The following is a 23,628-nucleotide window of genomic DNA, read 5'->3' as shown; positions in this document are numbered from 1 at the left end:
AGTTGCGATGCCCTCACTTCGCCAAGTAGCACTCATTTAATTGTAATTTTATTCGAGCCCTGGACGTGATTTCTCTCCCCTGCCAAAGAGTGGGCGTGCGGTCTAGCACCCCGTCACTGCATGCTGCAGCAGCTACCCACACCAGGGAGCAGAGCCGGGAGACCAGCGCATGCAAGTAGCTGCATTTCGGTCACTTGGGTGACAGTCTGAAGAGCGTGCGTGTGTGCATAGCAGGGGTGGACTGGGAACTAAAAGAGGCCCTGGAAATAATTACTGGGGACCAAAAGAGGCCCTGGAAATAATGTTCAAAGTGGCCCCATATGACACATTTTCAGCAGGCCCAAAGCTTTTCCTATGAGAAAATTTGGAAATACCACACAAAAGAGGCCCAGGGTGCAGAGGCCCACCGGGAAATCTCCAGAGTTCCCTATAGGCCAGTCCACCCCTGGTGCATATACTGTGTGTATGGAGCACATGCGAGTGCGTCTTTGTGTAGAGCAAGTGTGTGCACGGAGCTCGTGGAGCCCATGCATCTGTGTGGAGCGCATGTGAGGAGTGCCTGCCATGTGGGAGGGGGGGCGGGGAGAACGTGCGAGCAGGGAGGGATGTGGGGGAGGCGGGCGCACGGGACGAGGAAACGCATGCGCACAGCGGGGCACGCGTGCGCTCAGGGAGCAAGACGCATGCACACAGAGGTACGCGGGTGTTTGTGGAGCAGAAGGGCCCCCAAGAGCAACATGGGTGTGGTGTCGCCTCTTTCTATTGTCAGAGGAGGAGTCCTCTGTCTATTGACACGGATCAGTGGGCTGCGACCCACGTGAGTGGGAGGAGGCGGGGTTACCACCAAAAAGTTAGAGGTTGATGCAAGTGATTAAAGAAGTGTTGCACCCCAGCTCCAGTTGTCCGCGTGTCCTTACCTGTGTGAGCGGATAATTGTGTGGTAGCGTGAGGAGGTCCACCATCACGACATTACAATGAGGGGGCAGAACTGGGACTGGAGAGTGACATGGGGCAGAACTGCGTCCTGAGAACAAGATGGTGAGCAAGAACAGACCCCGAGGACATTTTGAGGGTGTAATACTGTACCCCCAAGTTGCCCAGAGAGTAATTTGGGGGTTATAAAAACTGGACCCTGCCAGCAACATGGGGGGCAATATTTGGCCTGTGAGTGACAAGGGGTGAAACTAGGTCTTGCGTGCAAGAGGGTGCGTCAAAGGAGACAGAGGTTCAGCTCGTTCTAAAGTGCTTAAGTGGGAAATGGGCCAACAAAAACGAATGTGGCAGCTGGCTCTCTAGGGTGAAACCAGGGGTGGACTGGCCTATAGGGAACTCTGGAGATATCCCGGTAGGCCTCTGCACCCTGGGCCTCTTGTGTGGTATTTTCAAATGTTCCCATAGGAAAAGGGTTGGGTTTGCTGAAAATGTGTAATATGGGGCCAATTTGAAAATTATTTCCAGGGCCTCTTGATTCCCAGTCCACCCCCTGGGTGAAACCCCTAGTTGTGGCCCCCACTGCGCCGAGACAATGTCCATGAGTGATGGGGAGTCCCCCAACAGGGCTTCACACCTACACAAACGCATCACACAAAGGTACACTGAAGGCAAAAGTGAAGTGCAGAGAGCGAGCCAGCCGGGTCCCGCCTTACCATCAGTCCACGCTTCGTGAATGGTGGCCTTCTGCCTGAACTTCTCGGCCAAGTGGTCCAGCCGCTCCAGCCGGCGGATTTCGTTGAGGAGCCACTCCTCGTAGCCCTTCTCCGCGTGCTCCAGGCCTCCCCAGGCGTTGTTTATGTCCTAACAGTGAGAGATGGAAAGAGGTGAGAAGGTCCAGGGCTTACTAGTCATCGCACCCAGTGAAGGGTCTCGTAGTCTGCCACGCGGCTACAATGCACGCGCTAATGCTCCTGCAGCGCAACAGGTGTGTTCACTTGCACACAATCCGAGGAGCGAGATGATCAATAGACTTGAAACACAGATCCATAACCAATGGTCGACAAAGTAATGCAGAAGGTAACAATAATAATAACAATAAGGTTTCAATAAGGTTCGCGTCGCCTGCTGTTAAAATGCCCTTCAACCCAAACCATCCCCTTTCTTCACATTCAGTGACTAGAAGTAGGGGTGGACCGGGTCCTAAGCAGGCCATTAGACTCCAACACTTCCCACTGCATCAGACACTGCGGCATACGACTGACTCCAAGCAGCACTTTAGATTAGGTTGAAGGCAAGTGTGTGTGTGTGGGGTGGGGGGGGGCGGTTGTGTGGGGTCACCCCCTGCATTTTAGACCGAAAAAAAGGTCATATAAATTCAGTCAAATGTGATTAGGTCAAATAGACCCAAACCCTTATAAACCAACCTTCAGCAAACTATGGAAAGGGAGAACCCCCACTACCCATATACCCTCCTTTAGGCAAACATCCCGAATTTACATCATGCAATGGCCCTGCTACACACTCCACACACACCAGGGCCTTGGCCTCTAAAGCACAGCCACCTCAACTCTGATGCACACTTGTCCCTGTGTCTCACCAGGTCACGCCTGCCCATCGGACCCCTCCTCCCCCGCTGCTTCTTACCGAGACCATCTTGCCCTCGGAGGGCATGAACGCCGGCCGGTTGCTGAGCCGCAGCTTGGTCTGGAGGGTGTTGAAGTTGATCTCCAGCTGGCACTTTTCCTGGACCTTGGGGGGTTTGTGGAGACGGCGGTAGTCCCGGAAGTCCTCCAGCTTCTGCTGCATGGCATGCATGGTGTTCTCGGGCGCCCGGTTCTCCAGCCAGGGGACGGTGCGGCGGATCCACTCCAAAAGCTGCGCATCAAGCGACACACACATTTAGAGCACAATCTCTTGCACCACTTTTACTTCATTAACTGAATGTTTTGTTGATTTATACCACGCACCACTGGCACCCAGGGGCAGTCACCATGGGCATATTATGAATGATTCAAAACCAGCACCAGCTCCCAGCCTACCCGCCGCCTTAAAACAAATACCCGCTAAAGGACACTGCTTTTACAATCTACAGCTACCCCCACCTCTTCAATCCACCCTTCTCCTCACATGAACAATCCCCATCAACTAGCAGCCCCTCCTCCCCCTAGAACGGACCTCCCCACCCTCAAATGTTCCAGTTTTCCTTTTCTTCTCCCCATCTGAAGGATGGGCAAACTAGAGGCCCAGGGCACCCTCGTCCATCTCTAGGCTGGACCTTTACAAATCCTTGTAATGTGGTACTTGGGACAATTACAGTGAGGCAAGACTACATGGACTCATTAGGTTAGCCTAGCACTGCCATTGTGGACCGATCCGGTTACACCAGCCCCCTGCAGCAAACTGTGCACCCCTAAGGTGCATGCTGGAGGCACACAAGCGGCATCGTGTTTGCCCTAAAGGGTTATCACAGTGTGGGAACCCAAACCACCACTGGCAGCTCTTGGGATATCGGGGCAGAGAAGAACCGGATGAACCGGTCCATGTTTGTACCTCGCCCCCACCAACCCCCCCCCGCATCATCTGGTCTTATATCCACATCCTCTCACCCATTGTTGAGGACAATGGTCCTCAGCTCTGTAAATCTATCTTAAAAGGGCATTGTGAGCATTTTTATGGCACACACAAAATCTGCCGATTTAAAAATATACTATACTGTAGAATTACCAAACAAATACTCGGAACTCCAAATCACAAACTGCTGATGTGATTCAAAACATGGCCCATAGTGCCATCTAGTGGGAAGGAGCTGTACCGTTACTCACATTCTTTTTGATATTGGGTCTGGTTGCCCCTGGCACCAAGTAACATTTTGGATCGTGAAAGGGCTCAGCCCCGGCCCACTTAAAGCCCAACATGCATTCAAAGGAGCTAATTAAGTGCTGGATTACTCAAAGGGAGAACCCCCCCACATGGGCTTCAGGTGCAGGCTGTCTGCATGGAATCTGGCAACACTTACGCCGCTGGCCAGCTTCTCGTAGTCTTCCATGAGCTGCTCATTCTCCTGGTTCACCGCCAGCACCTTGCAGATCCGGTTTGCCGCTGTTTCGGCCTGCAGATGGGAAGAGAAAAGAAGTGATTGGAATATGTTCGGCGTGACCCCCGGGAGGCCAGTGGCTCTGTCTCATGTTACGTACCTCGCCAGAAGGGAGGCGGGAGGGTGTGGGGGGGGGGGCGATACTAAGCCATGGGGACCAATGACGAATTGCTGGTTAGGGTGGCATCGAGAAAGGAATTATTTTGGGAAAGGCGAGGTGATTAAGACATGGTGAATGAGTTATGACAATTTCGTGAAGGATGTAGATGGGGCGGGTGGGGAGGGGTGAAACTTCTCTGATCTTACTTACGGGGCGCTCTTCAGATATCTAGTAACAAAAAATGGTCTCAAATCCAGAACAAACAAGGAAAACGAATACAAGTGGGCATGGTACCACTGGCACATTGCGGTTCCTTTACAGGCACATACTAAGGGTGACTTGGAACGCTTGCCACCCCATTGGCTCACCCAATCCCTCTTAAGCCTGGTTTAGTAGCCCAACCGTATCTAGTGCAAAGGACCCCGGTCTGACCTGAAGCAGGGCCAACCTTATTGAATTCGGGGTCCTGCTCACGGTTACTCCTGGAGATGAAAGAAAGCCTGCGGCACACGCCTGCACCCTTTTATTGAGTTTTTAAAATCTTGCCAACTCAGAGCCAGTTTATAGTTCCTAAAACAGAGATCTTCAAACTGTGGGGGCGCACCCCCGCAGTGGGGCATGGCCGCATCCCCGGGGGGTGGAGCGCGAGAGCCCAGCATGAAATATGAAATGTTAAAAATAAAAATATATATATTTTTTTAGATTGGAGGAAAGGGGCAGGGGCGGCTCACATGGTCAGACTGGAGCATAAAACTGTCTCAGGCACCAATGAAAAAGTGGCCCACAGGTGCAAGTGGACATTCATTCCTTTAGTTACAGTCTGTTTGGATAGTACCCAAGGGGGTGTTTTGTGTTAAAATGGAAGCAAATTGTGATATTTAAAGAATATGTATTCACCAACAATGGTCAAAACTACTAGCTGCATATTGAATTAACTCCAACTGGCCCATATTGGCCAAAAAAAGTGCCCCATTTTGACTGGCACACTAGCATTTTTGGTACAGGCATTGCCCTATAGGCCAGTCCAAGCCTGGCAGCTCTTCCATAATGGGCGAGGGCGTCCACCAAGTGGCCCCCTCACCCATTATGGAGGAGCCAGCCGAGTGAAACAATGAGTACTCCCATAGCTGATTTTTCCAGCCGAGGGAGTGCACCTGGGCTGGCTGAACTGTCAAAGGGAAACCCCGTTTCCCATTGACAGTTCAGTTCCCCAGCCTTGCGTGCTCACTGAGCCATGCAAGGCTGGGGGCATTTTGCCTTTGCCAGCCTTGCACAGCTCATTAGAAATGCTGGCTGGGGCACTGCATGATGTATGTGCGAGTGGGAGCTCCTGCGCACATAGGGACAGAGCAGCCTGGAGCAGGGCATTTCAGCATCCACGCACAGGCCCCTGCAGAAGGTATGTTTATGTTCACTTATTTAAATTTGTATGGATGCGTGTATGCTTGTGTTATGAGTGAGTGTATGGTGATGGGTGCTCATGTGAATGATTGGGGTGTGTGTGTTGGTTGAGTGATTTTCGTTAGTGGGGGGGGGGGGAAGGAGGGTTGTCCAACAAATGCTTTTTAAAAATGCATTTTTGCATAATCCCCCCCCTACCCACCTGCCAAAATCAGCTCTCCTTCTGAGGTGTTGTGGGGCCCAGGCAACAGGGATGGTATTTCTTTTTTTACTGGATTTCTATCATAGCTGTCCAGTAAAAAATATCATGCTTTCCCCCATGGGCCCCCAACCCCAATTGCAAACTGTTTGTCTTTTTATCCATTTTTTTTTTTAAGTATGTATGTTCTAAAATGCAAAATTTAAACCCATTATTTTAAAATAATTCACGGGGGAAACCCCCAGAATGCCCTTTGATTGTTTCAGGCTCCCTCGCTGCGTTCAGTCGCTATGGCATATCTGGTGGAAAAAAGTATGCCCCTCCACTTAAAAAATTCACCAGCCACCACTGGCCCAGGGACTGTGGTGGGTGCAGGATGGGCAGGAGCCATGGGATAGTGATGTGATGGGAGCAGGGTTTGGAGAGCCCAGGGTCTGGGGTGGGGAGAGCACAGGGACTGGGTAAGAGTGGGATAAGGGAGTTCAGTGACTGTGCTGGGAGCAGGTGGGGGAGCCCAGTGACTAAGCTGGGACTAGGGTGCAGTGACGGCGCGTGATAGTTCATAGCCATTTGGACTTCGTGTCCATTTGGCATTTTTTGCAGGGCCCTGGCCTGCCTGCATTTTCTCCACGCCTAGGCCTAAAACGTTTGAAGACCACTGTCCTAAGCATTGGCCGTGCCTGGCTTTCCAGCTCTAGCCCAAGCTCTCACCCGACGCCAGGCCCCCTGCGTGCACCGAGAGGCCCCGGAAATCAGAGCGCAGCCAGTCTGGGTGGGTCTTGCTCTACACTCGACTGTAGAACCCAAGCTCCTCTACCCTTCACTCTCTTCGCACGCGCTTCCCCACTCATCACTTTCTGGAACTTACGTTGCACCCTTAGACTGAATGAAACTAATGTATGGAAAATGTTTTTCTACAAATTCTGTGCACATTTCCAAGCACTTATTCGGGTCTAAAGTCGAGGGAAGACGCGAGCGGACGCCGTCTCTCCTGCGGGGGCGAGGAATTGAGAAAGTAGTTTGCGCCCTTCGAGTGCGGGGCCGAAGCCGGGAGCGTTCACACTACAGGCGGGGCACGTACCCACAAGACCACACGGGTGTCTGCTGAAGACGCCTCCCAAATCTCCCATGCAACATCTAAATACAGCGTTTTGGGTCCAAAAGGTGCACCCCTTTTATACTTTGCCAGCCACAAGCGCCTCTCTGGGGCTCTTTTTTGGGGTTCATAATACATCTTCTGGGATGCAAAGGCCATTTTGTCCTGTGCACTTCCTTAGATTTGGGAAAGAAATTAAATAAAATGTGCACATTTCCTTTTAACATATCTACACTTGCAGTGATGTCATTTTTAATTATATATATGTTGATGGGTCCTCCCACTTTTTTTTTTTTAAGCCCTTTGCCCAGCACTTATTGAAACTATGTTCACCGATTCCTTTGTCAATTAGAATCACTTCATTATTCAGCTAAATCTGAGGTACGTTAACATAAGTTCATCTTTTATTGCCATTGCTCTGGCTAGTGTAGTCTGTGAAGCACAGCAGTAAACTAGTGTCTCCGTTTGCTAGCCCTTACGTATCAGTTTTATTGTGTACATTTTAATGCACAACTACACTTTAAAGACTTATAAAGCATCTTTGAAATGTTTGCAAGAAGCCGGCATTCTCTTCACAGAAGCGTGCGGTCTCCAGTTGTAGTCACACAAACATGGCTGTAAAGCAACGCAGGTCTGTACACACCGCAACTCCATGGGTCAGGTTCTTGCCTCGGCATGCCAGTGTTTGCACTACACTTTAATAAGATGGGGGATGTGGCTCGGTTGCATAACTCATGCTCTGCATGGCCAAAGGGCTGCTGGGACTTGAAGACCGCTATATTGTGCCGAGTCCCAGCTAGAAATGTCCGTCTGTTGGAGCCCAAGTTGGGTTCAGTTAGGAGGCAAGGTGAGGGCTGTTGGGGGTGACTTTAGGGTTTATTGGGGAATATAAAACACCCTGTTGTGGTGTTGGGGGAGGATGGCGGGGGCTGTGCTGCCTGGGTCTCAGGCCTAATGTTGATTGGGAGCCAATGAACACCATTTGTGTGCGTGTGTGTTGAAGGCTGTGCAAGTTTCACTTGAGAATGACTTCTGAATGTATAGGACTTTTAGCTTGTACAGAGCTCTTGCCTCTGGCTACTCAAATGACTCAATCTGTGGAGCAGTAGAGAGGGGCGTTTTGCGGTTGGCCGGCGGACTTTTCGTGGGTGCTGTCCTGCGCTGGCCCTAGTGGTGGAAGGCCAGAGAGAATAAGGGAGTTTGTAGGAGAAGACTGCTGGCGGCTATGATGCGATGGGGGGGGGGGTGAAGCAGGGGTCCACCCCCAAGTGGCCGGTCTGCAGGGCCGGTGAAAGCGCACAGGGACATGGGTGCATGGATCCCGGGGGCAGGATTGCTAGTATGTCTAGGAGGCCAGTGTAGGTGTCGTGTGTTATGCATGCATGCATGTTTGGGCAGGGAGATTTGGTGTGGGGGGGGGGGGTGGGGAGTCGGGGGGCAGCAGTGAACTCAAAGCTCGGGTCTTATGTGGGTGAAAAGGCATCGGTACCAGCATGCCTACACAGCACACAGCCCTACATGTACACATAAATCCACCCGTTCTGCTGCATGGCACCCTAACGCACATATCAGTAATGAGATGTCTCTTGCTGCTGGGGCAGCAAGGACTCCAGTTCAGTCAGCACACGCTTTCCGTGCCGTCTGGTTGTGTGTTCAGCACTTGGACGTTGTCAACAGTCACTGTCGTTTACACAGCGTGGCATAATGACATGCACGTGCTGCAGAATTCTGCACTTTTTAATACAATCTGAAGAGTTTTGTTGGTGCAGGTGAAGATTTTATTTATTTGAATTTGTAAAGCGCGCTACAGCCCAAGGGCATCGAGGCGCTGTTGCAAGCACATGTCTCAGTTACAGATTTTGGGCTTAGCTCGTGGTTACAGTGAGCGGAGGCCTTGTACAGTCACGTGTATACAGGACATCTGTTACCAAGATGCCCCACCTACCCCTCCCCCCACGCTCCTGCAATAAACCCACAGCGATGGCCGACTAAGATCCCTCAACGAGACGGGGCAGAATGTATTGGCGAGGTTTTAAGTGGAAAGGGTAGGGGGACCAGATTTAAAAAGTAAAAAACCGGGACAGGGCAACTAACATAAAAGTAGGACTAACTTTTGAAAGTGGCCATCAAGGCAGTAGCGGTTGGAGAAGGGGGTTTAAGTGTTACTGTTCAAATAAACACATTATAATTAATTTATCACAAACTAACAGTATCTTAAGTTGTAAAATACAGCATTTCTTCTGTGCGAGATTGTGCATTTATGCCGGTCAGCTATGAAGATGTACTACCAAAGACCGGGAGCACAGCAGTTTCCAATGGGAACATAATGTTGACAAAGGGGGACAGAGCACCAAATACGGGACAGTCCCGGCAAAACCGGGACGTCTGTCGCCCTAAGAAAGGGCCAACCCACAGATCGTAAACTACCCGAGTGAGCCTCTATGGATGCAGGCTAAGTAGGGTGACCAGTTTTAAAAAAGTAAAAAAAACATAACGGGACAGTGCAACTAACATAAAAGTAGGACTAACTCTTGAAAGTTAGTATCAAGGCACTACACTTCAGTAGTGTTTGGAGGAGAAGGGGGTTTAAATGTTACTGTTAAATAAACACATTATAATTAATTTATCACAAACTAACACTATCTTAAGGTATAAAATACAGCATTCCTTCTGTGCAAGCAGTGCCTGCCAGCTATGAAGACCTACTACCAAAGACCGGGACCACAGCAGTTTCCAATGGAAAAATAATCTTGACAAAGGGGAACAGAGCACCAAATACTGGGACAGTCCCGGCAAAACCGGGACTTCTGGTCACCCTAAGGCTAAGGTCTCTAGACTGTCCGCAAAAGACAAATAGAGAGAATTCAGAGAATGAGATAGATTTTCCAAGTAGGTTTTGGCCAATTACGTCTCATACAGTTTTCCTCCATCCAACCACTTCATTGTCGATGCATTCCTATTTAACCATTTGGCCCCCAGCTCTTGGTTTCCACGGAGTGAAATGTGCAATGCAATGAAATTCTATGTCGGCCATCACCCCCATGTCTAAGATTTTACATGGAATGTTCTTGATGGACATAAAAAACAGACTGCAGACTTTGACCAAATCCTCTTCATATTTCTTTCAGTTCATCAAATGCCAATAGCGAAGGGGACACCTTGGAAGTCCCCAGAACATTTAAAAGCAGAAAAAAAACACTTATGAATGATTATTAGAATTTGTAAAATTCAAAACAGACTCAGTTAGCTCATTAAAAATATAAATATTGAAAAACGTGCAGATGCTCAGGAGGGTTTAGTATGAGATTCTGAGACGGTTAGAAGTTGGCACATGTTGCCGGCGGTTAGGCAGTTGGATAAAAACGTTTAGAGGAACAACGGACGGCACAGCAACAAAACACATCACACCAAGCCTGTACCTTTAAGACAAGAGAAGGAAAGACGCGCAAAGCTGATCATGTGACCTCACCATCAGGAAGAGCGGAGCCAGATTATCTGAGAGGGGGGGAAAAACCAGCAACACATTTCAGGCAAAGGTGCCTCGATTCAGATAAAGGTGTGCACATATGACAACGCACATACAACGACTGCCTTCCCCAACAGAGTAGTGTGACCAAAAGACCAGGCCTGATGGGTGGAGAAGCAGACTGAGCACCCTTGTGGATTTGGTAAAAACGGATTGTGTGGACGTTGGTAGTTTTTTAGGTTCTAATTTCAGTAACTAAAGTGAATTAATTGTAGAAGGTGATGAGAGGTAAGGAGCAAGTTACTTACCTGTAACTCCTGTATCCCACCATTGCCATCTGTCATCGATTCACATGCTCATGAATATTTCCCATCAGGGTGGGAATCATTGGTAAAAACAAAAACAGTTTCACTTTCACTTTAAAACTGTATTTCTCCTCTAAACCAATCACTGTCCTCTGGGTCATACTGCCCCTATCCAAGGACAGTCCTCTCCCTAAGCCCCGCCTCTGGCAGCCATCTTCAGATTTGGTAAGCACGCAAAGTGGCAGTATGACCAAGAAGAGCCGCAGAGGGGGAAGGAGGGAGGGTTTGCATGTAAATCCATGCCAGAGAACAGGAGTTACAGGTAACGTGTTCCTTCTCCAGCATTGGATCTCATGTATTCACATGCTCATGAATACGATTACATAGCAGTGCACATACACAGCCATTGGCAGGCAGTACAGGTCTCAACAGAAGCAATGGAAAGTCACCTCAAGCAAAAAGATTGCCAAGCACCGCTTGGCCGACACAAGACTCCTACCTGGAATCCCTGTCAGTGCGATAGAACTACGTGAAGGTGTGGGTAGACCTCCACGTAGCAGTCATGCAGATGTGAGCATGGGGAAACACCAGACAGGAGCGCCATATTAGAAGCCACAGCTCTGGAGGAATGCACCGTTGGTCTACCTGGCAGTGGTCCGTTCGCCAGACGATGACAATAGGAGATGCAGCCAGACCGCCACCTGGAAATGGACGCCTTTGACAGAGCCCTTCCTTGTTTAACAGGTCCAAATGTTACAAAATGAAGTTTTGCGAAAGCCGTATGAGTGCGATATAAAACAAAGCACGGGCAACGTCGAGTGAATGCAATGCCCTTTCTGCCCGAGATATGGGAGAGCCAAAGAACACAGGTAGGGGACCAGCGGCTCGTTCAGGTGAAAAGTCGATGGAACCTTTGGCATAAATGAGGGATGAGTGCGCACCACCACCCTGGATTGATGGAAAGTCAAATACGGTGGCTTGCATGATAGAGTTTGCAACTCTCCAGCATGTCTGGCAGATGTAATAACCAACAGAAAAACAGTCTTCCATGAGAGAAACTTTGGATGTGCTCGATGTAGAGGCTCAAAAGGTGGGCCCACAAGGATAGAGAGTTCAGCTCCCATGCTCGAGCTGGTGCTTTTACTGGAGGGAATGTCCAGAACAGACCCTCAAGGAACTCCTGAACTATCTTATGAAATCACAAGGAAGGCTTGCCGCTGTGCAAGTATTACAAGAGATACTCGCAAGATGGACCTTTATGGATGCATGGGCCAGCTCTGCCTTTGCCAATGATAGAAGATATGGTAGTATTGAATTAGCCTTGATTTGAAGAGGGGCGAGCCCTTGAGAATGACACCATATAGTGAAACATTTCCACCTGTGCTTGTAGCAGGAGAGAGTGGACTGAGCGCCAGCCTTTGCCAGAATTTTCCTGCATTCCAAAGACAATGTGAAGAGTCCAAATTCTAGGGCTGCAGGAACCAAGCCGTCAACTGCAGGGATGCTGGGTCGTGGTGCAGAATGGACCCTCCTCCTCTGGAGGGCAGGTCTGGGCGTAGAGGCAGTCTGATGCAAGGTGCGACCGACCGATTTAGAAGGTCGGAATACGAAATCTGCCATGGCCACGCCGGAGCAATGAGGAGCATCTTGCATCGGCTCAGATGGAGTGCATGGATTACTCATAGAAGTGAAATTGAAGGAGATGCATATAGGAACTGGCCCTCCCAGGGCACGGAGAAAGCGTCACCCAGACACCTCCCCTGCTGGTAGACCGGTCAAACTTGGAGTTGGTCGCTGTGGCGAACAAGTCAATCTGTGGGCGAGCCCACCTTGAGAAAAGATGAAGAACTTGGATTATGATGGAGTACCCCTTCAGGTCCGGATCGCGGTTCCGTGCTAAGGGAATCTGCGATAGTGTTGGGGATCCCTACTAGGTAAAAGGGAATGAGGAACATGCCCTGGGATTGCACCCAGTGCCACAGTGTCTGTGCCTCCTTGGACAGAAACGGGAGAGCGGGTCCCTCCCTGCTTCCTGATGAAGAACATTGTGGTGGTGTCGTCTGTGAAAACGTGAAACACCTTGCCTTGGAGCTGGGGTTGGAAGGACATGAGGCCAGAACACAGATCAGAGCTCAAACACATTGATATGTAGTATCTTCTATTCCTGCTGTCAGAGTCCTCTGGCGTGGAACCTTCCAGTGTGCACCCCCTAACCTTCCAGGGAGGTGTCTGTTGTCACCGTGGCCCGATGTGCCCGTGGGTGAAAGGGGGCACCTTACGTGAGGTGTTGTCGATAAGTCCACCAATGCAAAGCCTGGCGAAACGCCGGGTTGAGTGAGATCTTGTCATTCTGGGAGCCCAACACCCGCTACCACCTGCTATCTAGGAGTTCCTGGAGAGGTCTTATACAGTCTGCAGTGAGATACTAGAGGGATGCATGAGGACATCATCCTGAGTAATGACTTGATTGAGCGAACCGGTGTCAGTTGGAGAGAGGACAGCTGCTGAATCTGAGTATCTGCTGAGTATGGCCTTGACCATCTCCTCAAAAGGGGTAGCTAGACACTGCAGGGTGTTGAGTTGTGAGCCCAAGAACAGGGTGTACTCAGATGAACATGCATGACTTGGGGAATCCCAGCAATGCCAGGGATTGGATGGTTTGCTCGGTGTGTTGCACGGCTAGTGGGAGAGACTGCGTGTGGATTAATTAGCCTTTGTGAACCTCCATCTGCCTGTGATCTGGTGCAGGATAGTTGATGATAGGCAGGCCGATAATCTCTGGAGGTCCAGGAGAATCTGCCCTTCCAGGACCGAAAAGACAGTCTTTTCTGTTTCAGGGTACCCAGGGACTGAGCAGTATCCGTTTGTCTTGATGGCCAATAGTATCTAGTTTACCTTTTTTCCCCAAAAGAGGTCCACCCCATCAAAAGGCTTACCCATCACCTTTGACTGTACCTCAGGGCCAAACATTAGTGCCTTTTAACCACACCGGCCCCTTAGGACTGCTCTGTTGCCCATCTGGCGGAAGCCTGTGTCAGCAATGTCCAGAGCCACGGTGATGGAATGATCTGCGTCCGCTTCCCCGTCGTGCAACAAAGCAAGAGCATCATCCGGTTTGTGAAAAGGCAGGCAGTACAAGATGGAGCCGATCTTGTACCAGAACTCTGTCGTACCTGGAGAGAACGGCCAAGAAATTGGCTGCGGCTGTGGTAATTACCCACTTTGCAAAATCATTTAGATGCTTGCTTTCCTTGTCCAGGGGCACCATTCAAGGGCAGGATGGGATGGCCGACCTCTTTCTTGTGGCAGCAGATACCACAGAGTCAGGGTCTGGCTGAGTGCAAAGACATTTTTTTTTCTTTATATTTTTTCTCCAGTCAGTATTTCTTTGGAAGTGCTGAGAAAAGATTCTTCATAATCAACAGCCCATCATCCCAGATGTTGTCAAGCATTGGGACGGCAAGTATAGATTTCCTGGAGGCTTCACGTCTCTGAAAAAGAAAGCCCTCCTTTCATTGCTCTTCTGGAACAAGGTCAAAAAGCTTCCAAGTTCGTGCGAGCAGAGCATGGAAACAGGCAATGTCGTCCGGTGACAAATCTCTGCCAGGCATGTCTGGTGGTTTGCCCCAATAGACGCCACCAGGTCGTCGTACTAATCGGTAGTAGTAGTGGTTTATAGTCATAATGTCGAAAAAAAAATGTCGACAGACAAAAATGTCGAAACAAAAATGTCGAAAATAATAATGTCGACATCCTATACTTATAATGTAAAAAGTCATTTTTTCGAAAAAAAAAATGTCGACTTTTTTTTTTAGACATTATGACTATAAACCCTTAAAACTATCAACACCTCACCCAACACCCTCCTGCAACCCCCCCACACCCCCCACCACCACCCTCCCACCCCTCATATGCAACACATTCTATTTATATATTTATTTATTCAATAAATAACCAAAAAAAGGATCATTTACTATGGAGGGGGTCCCCCCAACCCCCTCTCACCCAACAACCCCCCCACATCCCCCAACCACCCTTTCACCCCTCATACTCAACACATACCAATTATATATTTATTTAGTCAATAATTAAATAAATAAAAATAGTATCATTTACTATGGGGGGGTCCCCCCCAACCCCCCCTCACCCAACACCCCCCTGCCACCCCCCCCACACCCCCCCAACCACCCCTCATACTCAACACATCTTATATATATATTTATTTATACAATAAAGTCAAAATTTCGAAAAAATATCGAAAAATGTCGACATTATTGTTTGTCGACATTTTTTTCAACATTTATTTTTCGAAATTTTGACTGTCGACATTTTGACTGTCGACATTATGACTGCACACCGTAGTAGTAGTATGCGTGTCCGGAGATGCATCCGTATCCGGGTCTGAACGTAGCTGCAGGGGTGGGGGCAGCAAACAACTGCAGAGTTGGTCTTGGAGGCAAAGCCAGTGCCTTACGAGAAGGCTATGGAGGCCACCTTGCAGGGCTGGAGCTTCTGCAATTCAGTGACCAAAGGTTGTAGAGTAGATAGAATGTCTACAGACAGGTCTCTGGGTGCTGCTGGCGAACCCACAGGAACTGTAGGTGCAGCCACTGGTGGCACAGGTACTGGTGGTCAGGGTGTCAGCAGAATTTGGTCTGGTTTTTCCTCCATTTCCACATGCTCCGAGAATAAAGGCACCAGAGACTCTTCATCTCCGGAGACCACACTTTTGCATCAACTGGGCAAGAGGTCTCACTGGCACCAGGGTGAAGAGTGGTTTGGTTTTAGTTGGCTATGGTAGGGGAGAAAGGTGGGGGCATCTCCTTGTGCACACTCGTGCTCTTAGGAGATGAAAGGAGCACTGGTGCTTGTGGAGTCGTCCACTGTGCCATAGGCACCAATGGTGCAGATGCTGGCCTTGGAGGTAGATCAATCCTCGATACTGTCATAGTCAAAGGGTTCGTGTATGGAGTAGTAGTCGACGAGGTGGGACTGTCATTGACAAGGCCGTGGATTAAGTAACTGGCATCAAAGACGATGTTCGGTGGGGAATTGCCCAGCAGTCATGCGTTGAGGCTGTGTTCCTTGTAAGCTTCTGCCAGATCCTGCGAAATAGCTTTAGATTGCCCGGTCTTTTATGTTCATAAGCAGAGATCTGGGTCGGAAAGTGGCACGACCCGAACAGAGGCGAAACTGCTGCTAAAATTGAAGGTCGGAGAGAGCAATGACATACGATTGATCCATCCGGAGTTGCCAAAATGGCAGCCGCTGTCCCTCGGCTGGCTGCCTAGGACTCCTGAGGGCCCGAAAGAGAGCGCACAGCAGCTGGTGCTGGTAGCGGAAAGCAGAAAGAAGCCTGCCGTGAGCAGATACCCAGCATCTGCTGCATGTGACGACGCAGACCCTGCAAGGCCTGAACGAGCTGACCTCTGAGGCTGCACCCGCAAACGGCATTCCACTAGGGGGAATTGCAGAGGCGGCGGCAAAGGGCGTACAGCACAGCAGCTTAGCAGTGTAGAGCAGTGCTGATGGTCCGTGCTCCCGGCGGTGAGGGGACCACTCGCTGCAGGTGTGGAGAGCTGAGAAACTGGGCGCACACCGACTACTGGCCAAGACAGCAGAGGGCGGCCAACTACCATGACAAAAGGAAGAGGGTGCCATCAGAGGAGCGTGCCCCCCCCCCCGGAAGAGGCAGTACCAAGGTGGAGAGGCACTTCCCTGACGCCACCCAAGCCCTGCAGGGGAGAGGCCCGAGTGCAGTTGAAAGCCTGTGGTGTGGCAGCACTTGGCTGTCAGGACTCGCACCCAGACAACGTGGAGGGCGTTTTAACCCTGTTGCTGCTGTGTGCGAGTGCCTTTGGAGCGCCCACAACTCCTTTTCACACGCTGGGTCCGGTGATATTAAAGAGTGTGATAACATCTTGGAAATGCGCGGGAGCCGACTAGCCTGCCTTTCACATCCTGGTTGTCACCTTTTGCTTCTGCAAATGACAGCGGGAGGCGCTGAGGCCTGCGACAGATTTCACTGGATTTGGTGATATATTTGAGGTGCTACATGGACCACAGTTGCCGGGTGGTCATATTGTGCTCTCTAGGGGTTGGTGTCCCGGTCCTACACCCAGATGCCGGATAAACATCACCAAAGCAGAACAGCAGGCTTTAGCTGTTGCTGGGCTAACAAGAAGAAAATCATCCTTGCGGCCATTGCTTCCTCGAGGACATGCTTAAAGTGGATGCGGTCATAGTAGATGTGGGATTGGCGACAGGACGTGCGGTCGCCCAGGTGCAGGTGTCTGAGCTGATAGAGTGAGCGCCTTGGAGAGCCGTGAATGATTAAGAAAAACATTTTAGAAAATGTTCTCGAAAAAAGAAACAAAATTTCGAGGAGTGAAATGAGGAGTCCCAACACGCAAATGTGCGGTAAAAATCTGAAGATGGCCACGAGGGGTGGAGCTAATGAGGACCACTGTCATTGGTTAGGGCAGCATGTCCTAAAGTGACAGCAATAGGCTATACAAGTACCGTAATAATAGGCTTTACAAGTACAGCAGTTTAAGTTTAAAGCAAAACTGATTTGTTATTACCGAGGATTCCAGCCTGACATGGAATATTCATGAGCATGTGAATCCAGGAAAGATCCAATGCTGGAGAACTGGACTTAATACACACCAAACATTCCATGAAATGTACATTTCTATGCAATATTTGATCCATGGAATTCAAGTACTTTCTGCAGAAATAGGACAACTTCCTACAGGTCCTTGTAAGAAAAAAAATGTGCAATTACATACTATTGGCATGGAAGCTCAGACTGGCACCAACAGTGCTCCTTACAAAGGTTCTCATTATTGATTGAAGCACTTAAGCAATTAAAATTATATTTGTAATTTTAAAACCAATGAAGTTTGTTATAATCTACACTATTTGAATTCAGGAATTCGCGAAAATGAGGAGTTCATCTTAGTGCTGTGGTGGGGAGAGACTACAAGAATCCCATATGTGAATTTAGGACGAACAAAGACACCCTTAGCACTTAAGGGGCACAGACCCCCGGTTTATCAGGTGCACCGATTATGGATTATTTCATGCCCAGGGCAATCCGTAGTATAGTAGGTTTTTTTTATTTAAAAGAAAGGCTTGGCTGGCTACATTACTGCTTCAGAAATAGAGAGCCACATAATAAACTCATAATGCGAAAGGAGCATTACACATCCCCAGAAATCAAATCAACTGCACAGCTTATTTTATTTTATACCACATTTGGTGAAGATTTACAAATAAAAATGGAGCAGAAACTACTCCGGGTGTCTTGTTTTGTCAAAACAGCTTTCAGAGGTCTTTAGTTGCTGTCCCCTTTTCACAGCATTTTTAAACAGACTGATGGATAGCAAAAGGTTCTATACCAGGGGTCTGCAACATTTGGTTCTCTGGAAATTCCCGACTACCACTCCCATGGTCGCTTCACTATAGTCTATGCTGGCGAGGGCTGATGGGAGTGATAGTCCAAAACATCTGGAGAGCCGAAGGTTACAGACCCCTGGACTATACCATTACATTCCTGGAGGGGTGAAGCTAACCTGTAGAAACCACATGTGACTGTGCAGCCCATCAGCTGTCTAGCCATTCCACTGCAGAGGCTACAAGACCTTTGATGGCCTGAATATATTATAATTGTTCTTTTATAACGCGCTTAATACCAGCAAGTGGTTTCCAAGCCGGGGGTGGGGGGAGGGGAAAAAAAAAAAAAAAAAAAAAAAAAAAAAAAAAAAAAAAAAAAAAAAATCGGGATTCAAACCTGTGTTGCGCTGCGTTGTCTTGCTTACACGACAAAACACATTGCCCCTGAGCTATCCTAGAATTCAAATCAAGGAAACAGGAGAACGCGTCAAAGACAAGAGTAGGATAGAGGCAGCTCTAGAATGTCACATGAAGCATTGCACGTATTGTGATATATTTATTTCTCAATCAGAACACACAGCCATTGATGTGAACAGCGACTGCTTTGCAAAAGTCCCATCCCACGCTGAATAGTTTGGTAACTGGACAGGCTCTCTCTTCAGCCTGTATCCAATTAATTGTATACACTGTGGCAAATGGTTTGCAGGTCTCCAATGGTAGGCATCCCTGCTATGATTTCATTCAGACCAGACCAGTGTGCTGTTGCTACTGTTTTAATAGTGTAGGACAGTGAAACCCAGTCGCCGCGGCACATGCAGACTATAATATTTTCCCACTTTGTGTATGCAAAGCTTCCAGCATCTTGTAAACATCACGACGTGGATTTACAGTATGTACTAAACTATGCAGCATTTTAAATTGGCAAAGAGCAGTCCCGTCTAGTTTATAGTGGTTAGGGAGGTCATGGTGGAGCTCACTGTACTTCGGAAACATTTGGAGCTCAGCATAGTGCACAACAGCCCAGGAGAGCTCAGCGCGGTCTGAAACAGCCCGGGAGGGCTCAGCGCGGTCTGAAACAGCCCAGGAGGGCTCAGCGCGGTCTGAAACAGCCCGGGAGAGCTCAGCGCGGTCTGAAACAGCCCAGCAGAGCTCAGCGCGGTCTGAAACAGCCCGGGAGGGCTCAGCGCGGTCCGAAACAGCCCGGGAGGGCTCAGCGCGGTTAGCTTCACTGGCATTAGAGAATGCAATGTAGTCAATTATCATGGAAGAGCTTAACTGTGGCAGCAAATATCCCGGACATTGCAATGTTCAGAAGTGGAACACGAGTGATTACTGTTGTGTGCTGAAGAATAGTTTAGTGACCACACCATCATGAGCGGCCTAGTAGACTGAACCCTAATTGGCAACTGTCAGGACACGTACCACTTTGGTGAGAACCAACCTACCAGAGCGTAACAGTTTCAGGTTTAGTTTGGAAGAGGTAGTCATGGCGACAATTGGTTTGAGAGAGATCATCAATGCTCGTAAGGATCTGAGCAAGCCCACTGTGGTCAGGCTTACTCTGGGCGTGCTCACTATGGCCAGCAAGGATCTCGCAAATGCACCTCATGGAGGGCTAGTCTGGGAGTACTTAGTGTGGCCAGGAATGGTCTGGGTGTGAGCACCATAGACAGAATAGTTTGGACTAGCTTATTGTGGTGGAAAACTATCTGAAAACTATCTGGAAGGGCCCATAGTGCTCTAAAAGCATCCAGGGTGTGAGCAGGAGCTCACCACACCATCATTCAGGAGGGGGAAGAGTCCACAGTGCTAGAACTGCCCATTCTGGAGATTTGCTTGGTATAGTACTACGCCAAGAGCTCCCTGTGCATCCCAAGAACCAGGGTTAAAAAAAGAAAAATGAGTGGCACTAAAACCTGCCCCTGGACCTGGCCACTCAGCCAAATGGATTTCCCCAAGATGCATGCATCGGCTAAAAGTTTTATGTGGAGCATGTGGGACTTGGGAGGCAAGGGACCAGAGAGCTAGAATGGGGTGTCGTCAGGAAGACATCTCACCTTCTGTGCACCTGAGAAGGCGTGGTAGTAACATGAAACATAGGTCATAATGGCCTTCTCATCCGGCCTTAGGTTGCCTACAATATCTGTGCAAAGAAGGAAAAGAAGAGGTTGAAAGGATAAAAGTCAGAAGCAGCAGCACCCACACAGCAACAGAACACCACAGGAGAGAGGGAGGCTGCTTCCCAGCATGCATTGCAGGACAGGCCACAGAAACTCCATGCAGAAAGCTGAAAGTAGAGATCAAACACATAGCCGACCGGGCCAGCTCTGGGCTCAAAATGGCATCTACCCCTGCTCTCAACCCTCCCCACACTGTTCTCCACTGCAGTGTACCCCATCGGTCATCCTCACAATGTAAGCGAGCAGGAGACATCCACATGAGATTGGCCAATGCTCTAGTTTCTTCATTCCTGTAGATATTAGTCCCCCCCCGCCTTCAAGATGATTTCCACTGCTGCCAGAGAACTAGTCAATAAACTGAACTCTTAGTAGACTGCCCAATCAGCTTGCAGCCAACCCCCACCCCACAAGGGAGGGGGGGGGCGGTGAGCTCCCTGGTAGTGTTGCGTGGCTGGCTTTTGGGGGCCCTTGTTGGGCTGGAAAAGTGATGTACAGAGCGGCGTAGGCATGGAAACGCGAGTTAGGACCTACAGGCTGAATCTGGTGGCCGTGGTGCAAACAAACGCAGAGGAGACGGGTTGCTAATGATGCTGTACATGGAGGTTGGGTTGAGAAGAAACTGGCATTGGGGAAAGAGATGGAAGGGGGTATAGTGGTGGGAGAAGGCGAGGACGAAACTTGGATAATTTCAATTATGTGTTAATGGGAGGAATGCATAGCTACACAATAGCAGAAGTCTGCTACACAATAGCAGAAGTCTACGTTAGTTTTGTAATTCATTCCTCAAAATGTGAAGTGAGAGGTAACCAACGGGGAAAGAAGGAGATTTGGATATGAATGAGTAGGTGATAAGACAAGCCCCAAAAATAGAGGACTTCACCGAAAGGGACCAAGTCTAAACGGAGTCAAAGGATGCCGTCCTAGGAGGCACCAACCAACCCTTGGGTGGCTGTCAACTTGGCAGAGGACTGGGTCACAGAACAGATGGACACCGGAAGGCTGCGCTACCTCTGATCCCCCCCCAATATGCAGATGGCTATTAGAGGTGTATAGGGGTCACCTGCATTGAAGGCAGCTTATCGATCCCGAAGGATCAGCATGGGTGAGAGCGGATGCGATTGGTAGAGAGGATGCTGGAAACTTGGCTTCAAAGGCACCCAGAATCATTCGAGCCCAAGCAAAGGCCAACGCACTCCAACATAACCTTCAAAAATCCAAGTACTGTGGTTTCAACATCTTTGTGAATGTTGCAGCCCCCCATCAAGCCCCTCAAGTGGCACAATACATTTCGAACTCTTTCTAGAAGAAACTAGAGAGTTTGGAAAAATGATTAACAGAATACACAGCCGTGGATAAATAGCAAAGCCTCCGGAGACCCAGGACACAGGAAGCAGCAATGAGATAGCTTGCATGACCAGATTGATTACATGACTTGAGCATGTTGGCTACTAGAAGTAGTCGGGTATATATTTGGAAAATTGAGGAAATTCACTACATTATAGACTGCAGCAGATCATTGACCAGATATTTCCGCATCACAAACTCCCTTAGGATTGCAAGTGAGCTGTGTAATATGGGGGGACAGCACAAACAAGTGAATCATTTGTACCGATAAGGCTCAAACACTCAATGTTATGGGTCGCTAGAAAGCCATGCTTGAGGAGGGTTCAATCCCCCCCCCCCCCAGCTCCATTGTATGGGCAGACGCTGTGGACGTGCATATTTATTTATTTATTTATTTTTTACAGAGTAGCTCTGAAATTCTGGCTTCAGCGATTTCACGCAAACCCCAGATATTGCGCAACTCCACGGCCGCGCCACTTTCTCTGCCAAGTTGACAACCAATAACAATTCTCGAAGATATGATTTTGGAATAATTTAGTGGGCTCGGTTTTGCAATGTCAATTGCCTCAAAGCGCCAAGAAACCAAAGGTTTGCAGGATCATGCCGCTACAGTGCAATGGGAGGATTAAAACAAGAGGATCTCCACTATATACATTTAGTGACCCAAAAGGGAAACGATTTGCACTGCAAAACGTCTCCAGCCATCAAGACTTTGCATCGAGACAGCGGCACAGTTAAGGGGTGTTGCCACATAGAACGCAAGGGATCGGGGGGAGCAGTGGTGTTGGTGGGGGTGCAGTGGTGTTGGTGGGGGTGTATGGACATTTCTTGGTTTTGGAATAAGGAGTCAAACCAAGTATTGTGAACATACTGTGCCCCCACTGGGAGATAAAGAGTGAGTGCTGGGGAACTAAGACAGGGTCCTTTCCTAACACCAAAGATGAGGCAGGCAGCCTAATCTTAAACACTTTTGAGTATGAGAAATAAGAAGTCTATCGGATAACTCATTAGTACCCCACAACAACTTTTTGTTCTAACGCCACAACGGATGGCTTGAAGAATGCACTCACGACCCTGCCAAAGAGGTGGTAGACTTAATGGGACGGCTTTAGGGGGCAAAAATTCAGGAGCACTCTACGGGGATCAAGGAGCACCAACACGGCACTGGGGCGCATCCGCGCAAGGTGCTGGATGTGCTTTGCGACTTAAGATGCTTCAGTGGGAAATTATACCAATCTTATGGCAAGTTGTAAAATGTCGGTTCAAAATAAACGTAGAAGTTAAATCAAGTCGAAAAGACTCATGACATGGCCATTGTGTTACAATAATTAGTTTTTTTAAACTTCCGGAATTATCCATTAGAATATGCAACAGACACGAACACAAGCCTTTGCTTCAGTTAGTACTAACATGTGCAGCTAGCATTGAGAATAGATCTCAGGAAGTTTCATTACATTTCAATTTTTACCGGTTGATTTTAAGAGCTGCTTCAAGCAACCGAATGTCTTCCTTAAAGTGGTTCCTCACAAGAATCCCATTTCCTGGCTCGAATTTAGCAACTTTCTGCCCTAACATCACAATCTTCGCCAAAAACAGAAATTCTCATGTCCCCTCTTGGCTCATGGGAAGGCCACGGTTATTGACTTTGTGAGCCGAGCAAGCTGCGACGTTTGAGACGGGCATTGATTCTCACTAGATCAGAGATCTGCAACCACTGGCTCTCCAGATGTTTTGGCCTACATCTCCCATCAGCCTGAGCCATCACGGTCAATGCTGAGGGGTCATGGAAGCTGTAGTCCATAACCTTAAGACCCCTGAACTAGATGGAGTAGTGCTGGGCAGACACAGCGTTGGGGGCCAGGAGTCTAGTGGCAGGCCCTCAGAAATGAAACCCACAATTACGGTCTCAGTTGTGAAGGCAAAAAGCTAGCCAAGTGTCAATAGCAACACAACATTGGGAGAAATTGTCACAAGTAATTCTGGAAGGTGGTTTAAGTTTAAAGAGTAGATTGTCATCAGCATCATCAAGGAATTCAATTCCAAAAGGACTGATGAGCAGAAGTGAAGGCATGAGATGAATATTAACCCCTTAACCGCTGGGCTACTCTGCAG

The 23,628-nt window shown here is 48.9% G+C and overlaps 1 protein-coding gene across 3 annotated transcripts in view; it reads right to left on the bottom strand.

Moving 5' to 3' along the window:
* ACTN1 (actinin alpha 1) overlaps window positions 1-23,628 on the bottom strand; it is a 328,242-nt gene that overhangs the window by 70,092 nt on the left and 234,522 nt on the right. For all 3 annotated transcript variants that reach the window (XM_069638592.1, XM_069638594.1, XM_069638593.1), the window contains exons 9-11: window positions 3,950-4,042; window positions 2,578-2,808; window positions 1,647-1,794 (exon numbers count right to left, since the gene is read on the bottom strand). In XM_069638592.1, the coding sequence (XP_069494693.1) occupies window positions 1,647-1,794; window positions 2,578-2,808; window positions 3,950-4,042 (472 nt within the window). The remainder of the gene's footprint in view (window positions 1-1,646; window positions 1,795-2,577; window positions 2,809-3,949; window positions 4,043-23,628) is intronic.

This window comes from Ambystoma mexicanum, chromosome 14 (assembly GCF_040938575.1).
Source record: "Ambystoma mexicanum isolate Mex_15411 chromosome 14, UKY_AmexF1_1, whole genome shotgun sequence".
NCBI classification, from domain to species: Eukaryota; Metazoa; Chordata; class Amphibia; order Caudata; family Ambystomatidae; genus Ambystoma; species Ambystoma mexicanum.
This window is presented reverse-complemented; position numbering and strand designations above follow the sequence as displayed.